Here is an 8,441-nt window from a genome sequence, read left to right as displayed (position 1 = left end):
AAAACTAATTAATTACCCAAAGAGTTTTGGACCTTAAAAATAGAAAAGGATCTGAGATTTTCTGAGGTTTTGTGTTGTCTTTCATCCATTCTACTTTTTAATCTGTAATATTTCAATATACTTCTTGTTTCTGAGCAATACTTAGAGTTTTGCAGAAAGCTTTGGTTTCAATTTTCCTGATAAGATTTTCTTTATCTACTATCTCATTTTATTCTAAAAATACCGTTGCTTTTCTGACTTCCTGACTCCAAACTTTGTATACTAAAGTCTTAGAGCAACCAACACAGCATAAGATATTTAGAAATAAAAGAATATATAAAACTATTAAGTTTACATTTGTGAAACCTGTTTTATAAAGGCAAGAGTTAGGCAGTAACAAGCAAAGTTGAAATGATTGGAATAGTAACAACAAATACAAAAGAATCCTATGTTCACATTGCAGCCAAAAGTCTCCCAAATAAGATTTTCTTGCATAAATCTGAGATAACTCTGAACTTAACATTTCTAATTTTTCTCCCCAAAAAATGTATTTGATGTTTTACTTCAGCGCATTATTTTATGCAACTACAATTCTGTGCAGCATCACAGAAACACACTAACATAAGTAGAAATCATGTTAATTTCTGCTATTATGATTGGCTGCAAGTGAAGTCCTACTTTTATTTTACACTTTGGCACCACAGATTATTGCCTCAAACTGATCTCATCTCATTTTTAATTCCCCCCTTGTGCACAATAACAAGTTTTGAATGCTCAACTCAAATATTTTGAGTGAGAAACCACTGAAGTCAAGAAGATTAGTGTTTTTGTACGGTACGGACAATTCTCAAAGGAAGTGCAAAATTGAAGATTGGAAACGTGAGTATTGTGTGAATGTGACAGAACTTTTACTATACTTATACAGTTTGTATAGATTGTTATTTGTTTCTTAATCTTAGTAAATCAATAAATATGTGTGTAGTCGCCATTGTTTTGGCAGAGGGATCAGAGGGAAAATTGATTGTTTTTTTATTTTTTTTAAGCTCAAGAATAAACACAAGAACTTTGTTGGGCATGGAGTATTTCATTTAATTTTGCGCATCACAAACAACCGAACTGCCTAAGCGTCTCCAGCATTTAATGAAGCTTTAAAGTCGCTACGGCACGTGACAAAATTTATATTTAAAAAGTTCAAAAAACACTTTGCACCTTTAAAAAAAGAGTTTTATAGTTCTACCATGTGTATTTAAAGTCACGCAACATTAAATCAGATTCTAAAATCACTTCCTTGTTGTCGCATTTACACATTTTTTAAACAGATAAATGGTGATTATTGAAGCAATAATCAGTTTGACGCAACAGATACAGAAGAGACATAATCATATAATCCTATATTTTTTCCAAAAATAAAAGGTTCAAATTAATGTAGATCATTTAAAATAGCATATTGTATATAAAACAATAATACATTTCTGTCTACTCTATATTTCTATGTCAAAAAATAGTTTCAGACCTTGTAGTTATGGTAAAAAGAGAAGTTTAACTAATGTACATGATGGATTTGATCATTTTGGTTTATATTTCATCTCAGACAGATGAATGTGTCTGAGCAGATTCATTGTTCTGGATTTAAAATTTGCTTTTGACTAGCTTTTGAACTTAAATTTCAAGAAATCTACACTATCAATCAGGCTTTTGAACCTTAAAATTGCTGCATATTATAAGCTACACTATAACCAGCATTTTCTATTTCTTACTGAGCACCTCAAAACCATTTCCTTTGTTCCTTTAGTTAATTGCAGTTATTTGTTGAGTAATCTTAATCAAATAAGCTTTCAGATGTTTTCTGTAAAAAAAACAAAACACAAAAATAGATGTCAACTTTTGGTATTCGAGATATGTTTCAAAACAGCTTCATGAAAATAAATTCTAGGAAAAGCTAGAAAATTTTTTAAAAATTCTGCTTTTAATTAATAATAAGAAAATTGTATATCTTAAGTATTCTGAAGATGTATGTGTTGGAAGTATGTTGGCGTTTCCGTTGTGAGAATGTTTTGATGTCCAAGAGATTTTCAAACTTTATTATCTAGGTTGTGTAACACTTAATGTTTCCACACAAGAGTTTATTTTAAAATGTTATCTATAGAGCATCTGTGGTGAAAGTTAAGAGACAAGTAACTAGAGTAGCTTAAAAATATTTCAAAATGTGGGCGGAGTTTCTTCATTTCAGATTGTGGGTTGGAAATATTCTGAACAAAACCATCCAAGTAGATCTAGAAAAAAAGTAATACTTATAAAAATCAACCCAGTATTGTTGTATTCACCGATCACCAACACTTTCTTTATGTTAAAAATTAAATTTCGGCAAATTTCTTACCGCAAACCACTTTGTTGATCACAGAACAACTGCTTTCAGCCATTTCTGAGCAGTTCTGGAGCTGCAGGTCTTTGTAATCGCATTGTTGAAGGCAGGTGATGTTGTGCAGTACGCTGCTTTTGTTCACATAGTACACATCACCACACCCCAGATCCTGGCAAATCTGTCTGACCAGGGTATCTGCAAAGTCTGAGTCCAGCCCCACTGTTTCCAAGCTCCTGTTTTCATCCATCCTCAGAGTCCAGTTGCATTTGGCACCAATTTGAGCAACGTACGGGTCACCTTTGGAACAGGAAATTAAAACATTAAAAAAAGATGAATCCTATAAAGTGTGCAGAATTTCTATCTGAAGCACTCAGTAATAACATAGTAAATTAACCCAAAATAATCCTTAAATTGTCCTTTAATTTTATGATCTCCATATAGTACCCCAAGATTTAGAAAAAATAACGTGCTGCTGATACTGAGGCATTTTAAGCATAATAAAGCTATAGTTTCCAACATGTAATCTTCTGTTTATTTCTTTTTATAAGCTATATTGCTCACAAGATCTTTGAACTCGGCTTAACGTGCCATTTTTAACTCAAGATGGGGCATTTTTTGGTCTTCCAAGTGGCAGTAAATGAAAGTTTGAAAGTATTCTATACTTAGGACTGTCAGATGCAAAAGGAAACGGTGGTGCTGCTGTGATTAGAGCTACTCCTGGATCAAAGATCAAAGTTCTGTTTAATCTCATCCTCTGATCTGTCAGAAATCATCTTGATCTCAGACTGTGATTAACACCTAATACCACTTTCCTTTGTGTCTAACTGCTGTTAGATGTAAAAAAACATATTTTTCTTTACCACATAGTAGGTTGAGACTTTTGTGAAACTAACCCAATGGGAATGGGAAATATATTAAGACTGAAAGTTTTTTGGTAAAGTTAAAACATCAGTATCTATGTCGGATTTTACTTACGATGAAGGAGAAATACAAAATTCAGATTAAATTAGCATTTTTTAGTATTTCTTTATTCAAATTGTTGTGAATAGGGAGCAGACAAAAAAAGGCATTGGAAAAAGGTTTTAGCAGTGACTCAAGCCACAAGCTCTCTGCTCCTCTCCATTTTTAAGCATCCATAAGTAGATATATGTACATCTTCGTTTTCCTCCAAGCTGGGATCTGGCTCAAGACTATATGGCTGGATAGCTCCAAAATTCCTCACCATTTCTATGATAGTTTGGGGTTGTAAGAGGCTGTAAGCTAGCCAGAGAGAAAGAATATACAAAGGGATGATGGGAAATGTGGGTAGGCTTGCTCCTACAACTTAGAGACAAATTTTCTAATGAACTACTAGCGCTCTGTAGAAACTAGACTAGAAAACACTTGTTTTTTTTTTTTTTTTTTGGCTATAAACAGCATGCTCATAAGTTTAAAAATCATGGATCACTTTTACAATTCAAAAGATGATCAGAGTTGTGTGATCGCAATATTATAAATAAATAAATATTAATCTCCCAAACCCTATTTGGGCATAAAAGCGTGTTGTGCGTGTTGTTGACTTGATCGTGATGTCAGAGATGAAACACTTTGCTTTGCAAGCAAGATGTTTTGCTGCATTATGCAAGCGCTGGTGGGGTAGGGTTGTTTTTTTTTTTCCTTTCCAGTTTGATTTGCACCTGCAAAACTGTACTGACAAGCATTTAAAAACAAGGTTACCCCCACATCCTGTGACGAAAAGACTCTCTAAATGACTCTTCTCAGACTCCCCTAAGCTTTGGAAAAAGTGTGCGTATCTAAGAGAGGGCGATTTAAATCATTGTGTGTGATTTAAACTCCGTAATATTTTAAATAAAAAAGCAAAAATAAAAGAATACGTTTTTTTTTGGCTCTATTTGACTAAATTAACTTCGCATTATAAAGCTAAAAAATAAAGTCTAGACTTTAACACCCAGCACTCACATTGGGTTACATCTTTGTCACAGGAGAAACAGTTTGAAATCTAAAATTTATCAGCAGATAGATTTGATTTGGTCATAAGAGCGTGACATATAAGTCAAAATATCCTCAAACCTTATCCTTAAATACCCTAATAAAAGACTTATATTTTTAAAGTCAAATATTACAAACACAACAAAAAGATATTGAACCAACAAAAGAAGTACAATTATTTGTATTGATAGTTGTTACTTATTTAATGTAAACGTTTTTAAAAGTAGATTCACTGCACAACTATTTTTTGGAAAAGTTTTGCTTCCTGAATTTTTTTTGCCGATTGTGATACGTACCTAGTGGGTGTTCACAAATATAGTTTTGGTTTTGTTGCATTACGTAGGAACTCGGAGAAACAGGCATAGAACCGTTTACATGCAATAACGTATTTATTCATAGTTATATTTCAATGCAATATTAAATTAAACATATTTAAAATTGTTTTGCTCCTGATTTTCATTTGTATTCAATGTCTGGTGCATCACGTTGCAGTGTCCAACAATAATCAGCGAGAATGGATGGATTCCAGTTGCTCTGATTCCGCTTTTCCATCGTAGTAATTTCCAGGTGAAACCTTTGACCATGTTCGTCACTGACAGCACAGAGATTTTCATGGAAGAAATCTAAATGCAAGTGGAGGAAATAAATCTTGAGTGACATGTTGCACGTCATTGTTTTATATGCTTTCAGAAGTTTATCTACCAGCTGAACGTATTGTGGGGCTCTGTAATTTCCTAAAAAATTCTCCACGACATCCTTGAAGGCTTTCCGTGCAACCTTTTTGCCCCAACCAACAGATCTTCGAACTCCTCGTCCCTCATAACATGTCTGAGGACCAACAAAAATACCCTCTTTTATTTTGCCACCTTCTTTGTTCATTGCTTTCACGAAATTTTTCCCAATTTAATGTGAAGAGGAGGCAAACAAATCTTTGCTGGGTCGACAAGAGGTTTATGAGCAACATTTTTTTGTCCCGGAACGAACTTTTGACGAACAATCACATTATTTGCCGTCTGCAATAATGTGACTGTTTGGCTCGACTATCCCATTCACAGATGAAGCAACAGTACTTTGTATAGCCAAGCTGCAGTCCGAGTAAAAGAGCAACAACTTTAAGATCGCCTCAGATATTCCAGTTGTACTCGTTGTATTGGATGTGCTTCAGCAACATTTCCATGTTCTCGTACGTTTCTTTCAAGTGTGCTGCATAACCGACAGGTATTGAAGGGCGAACGTTGTGTAACAGAACAGCTTTGAGGCTTGATGTCGACGAATCAATAAAGAGACGCCACTCTTCTGGATCACAATTACAACCCAAGTCAGAGAACAATCCTTCAATGGCAATACAGAAGCAGAGACTGTCAAGTTATTATTTTGGCGGCTTCGAATAACAGATATTTTAGTACCTGGCGACAGCAAACACCATTGTTGCAGTCTCGAACCCAACAATTCTGCTTTTGCTTTTGACAGATCCAAACCTCTGACCAGATCATTTAATTCCGACTGTCTAATGAGATCGTCTGAGGAACACAGTTCAAAATCCGGATCACTATCGTTGCCAGATCACTGCATTGCAGCTTCTTCATCTGGTTCTTCCAAGGTCCATTCTTCTGGAAGATTGTTGTCATGTGGTACATGTTTCATTGCTGAAGGCACATTAGGACATTCAATTAACTTCTTATTTTTGGCAGAGAAACCAGACACATTGGTCAAACAGAAGTAACAGTCTGTCAAATGATCTTTCTGTTCTCGCCATATCATTGGAACTGCAAACGGGTGCCTTTTAGCCAAGCTCGCAGACATACGGCACATGTTGCAAAACAAAAGTGAGGTGCCCATTCCTTGTCTTGATCTCCAATTTTACAGTCAAAGTACAGATTATAACCTTTCTTCACAAGAGCAGTCATTGAGCGTCTCTGATTAAGAAGTGTGTACTCCCCACAAAGGTAGCAGAATGTGTTGCAACTATTACGACATTGAAAAGACATATTTAATAAAACCGACAGTCATGTAAAATATCTTACATATTGACTTGGCCTGATTTCATGCCTGGACATGCCCAGACTGTACAAATCATTGTACAGGGGTTTCATACAGAAATGAACACAACAGTTTTACACATGTGAGAAAAAATTACAGAACTTAAGATTTCAAGAAAACGGCATGTGATGGGTCAATTTGGATTTGATTTTTGGATTCAGCAGCCAAAAATCTATAAGGAACACCCAACAGTATTAAGGAAGCTAAATCTTTGTTGTGCAGTGAAATATCAATGTGCACAAATAAATAATGATATCAACATTAGATGCATCGGAGCAATGAGAATGTTTGTAGACAGAGGCACAGAAAAAACAATTTAAATGACAATAAATATGCATAAAACCTATATTAAATCATCATATTTAACTGTGCATAAAATGAGAAGTTTACCTTGACAAAGATAGCTCAGCTGGAGGAGGAAAACTGCTTTCAATAGCTTCATTTTTCTGGCATAATAAGGGAAATGTTTTCCAGCGTGTCTGCTCGAGGATGAAACGCCAGCCTCCAATAAGCCTTAGTTCAGTTCATAGGAACTTTCTGAGAAAAAGTCTGGTTTCCCTTTTCTTTTTTTTTTTAGTGTAGCGTCACGCTTTGACAAAAAAAAAAGACCTGTACGAGCAGCAGGAAGTAAATGCAGCAAGGCTCTATTGTTCAAACACTTCATTTGACTTTCAAAATTCAGAGAAGAGCGACCAGAGCCAGACAAGGATGGTAACTCTGCTGCTCTTTGGACTAATCCCTAAAAAATACTTAATATAGTCTTAAATGTAACATTTGTTCACATTATTCTCAGAGAATCCGATTTTTTTACTCCTCAAATTTGCAGAAACCATAAAATGTGTCAAAAATGAGAACGAATGTGGATTTTTTTTATGTGCAAAACTGTAGTTCCCCAATGTTGTTTTTTTCAAACTTAAAAAAAATGGTTTTATGATGCTGAGATGCAATAAACTCACACTATAAACGCCTCCAGAAATTTCAACAAATTACCTATTTATACCTAATTCTGACAAATATAAAACAGGGTTTTGTACTTACCACAAATATACCTGGTCTAAAAAAACATTTTTTAATTAAAATAAGAGACAAAAAAATGAGAAAAAACAATCTGCATCCTTTTTGTGTTCCAACAACCTGTGGTCATAACATCATTTCCGTTTCTTTCATTTTCAAAAGGATATCAGTCTAATTAAGATAATAAAGCCAAAGAATACATTTGTTTAAATTATTCATTTGTGACTCCATGTTTGTCTATGCTAATTCAAGGCAGAACTAGACTATGTTAAAGGATTTAAACAAAGTACAAGCTGCCTCACCTCATGCATTTTCTTATTTTCATACATTTATGAAAGTAATTATGTGGTATGTTTTGAAAATGACTTTAAACAAATAAAAAAACATAATGGATTGCAAAAAACAAAACAAAAAATGACATTCTTTTAAAAATGTTTCTTTTTTATGCAGGACTATTCATGTTGTAAATTCTGACAGAAGGCACCAAAACGATTAATTTAAATTATGTAGAGAACTAAAAAAGTTTAGTATTTTCAGAAAAGCCCTTCTTTTACTCCCTTGTACACTCTTGGTATTCTCACTCTCACTAAGCAGCATAATTTGGTGCAAAGTTTTTCTCATGAAAATCAAGAGGAAAACTACTTCCTCATGACACCAGCCACTAGTGGTCATTTGAGGAACTGTCAGAATTTTGGACCTCCTGGCTGGAAACATGAGGTGAGAGCGTTACTACATTACAGCTGAATTTTCCCATTTTTAATTTTACTAAGGAATAGTCAAATTGATTAAATCATACATAAAATAAATCTCCCCATAACATATTACTGGACAAATATGAATTTTTATTGTTACTTGGTTGTATTCGTATAAATATATGTTCACAGCGTTATATGTGCACCACAACTTGACCATCAGAAAGGGCACTGCAAAGACAGCCCCTCTAGAAGGAACTGAGAGAACCTCCGATGAGGATGTGGACATTCGAACTGTTATGACTGGAGTGGTAACAGTAATTATGAAAAATGGGATGTTTTCAATGGGAACATTTCAGAACATG

At 34.4% G+C, this 8,441-nt stretch overlaps 1 protein-coding gene across 1 annotated transcript in view; it reads right to left on the bottom strand.

The window, feature by feature from the left end:
- Nucleotides 1-7,104, bottom strand: part of LOC112136417 (T-cell differentiation antigen CD6) — a 13,502-nt gene extending 6,398 nt beyond the window's left edge. The window contains exons 1-2 of the mRNA XM_024258105.2: nt 6,761-7,104; nt 2,357-2,638 (exon numbers count right to left, since the gene is read on the bottom strand). Coding sequence (XP_024113873.1) covers nt 2,357-2,638; nt 6,761-6,812 — 334 coding nt within the window. The 5' untranslated portion in view covers nt 6,813-7,104. The remainder of the gene's footprint in view (nt 1-2,356; nt 2,639-6,760) is intronic.
- Between the last annotated feature and the right edge of the window lie 1,337 nt (nt 7,105-8,441).

The sequence above is a fragment of the Oryzias melastigma genome, linkage group LG11, assembly GCF_002922805.2.
Source record: "Oryzias melastigma strain HK-1 linkage group LG11, ASM292280v2, whole genome shotgun sequence".
In the NCBI taxonomy this organism is placed as follows: Eukaryota; Metazoa; Chordata; class Actinopteri; order Beloniformes; family Adrianichthyidae; genus Oryzias; species Oryzias melastigma.
This window is presented reverse-complemented; position numbering and strand designations above follow the sequence as displayed.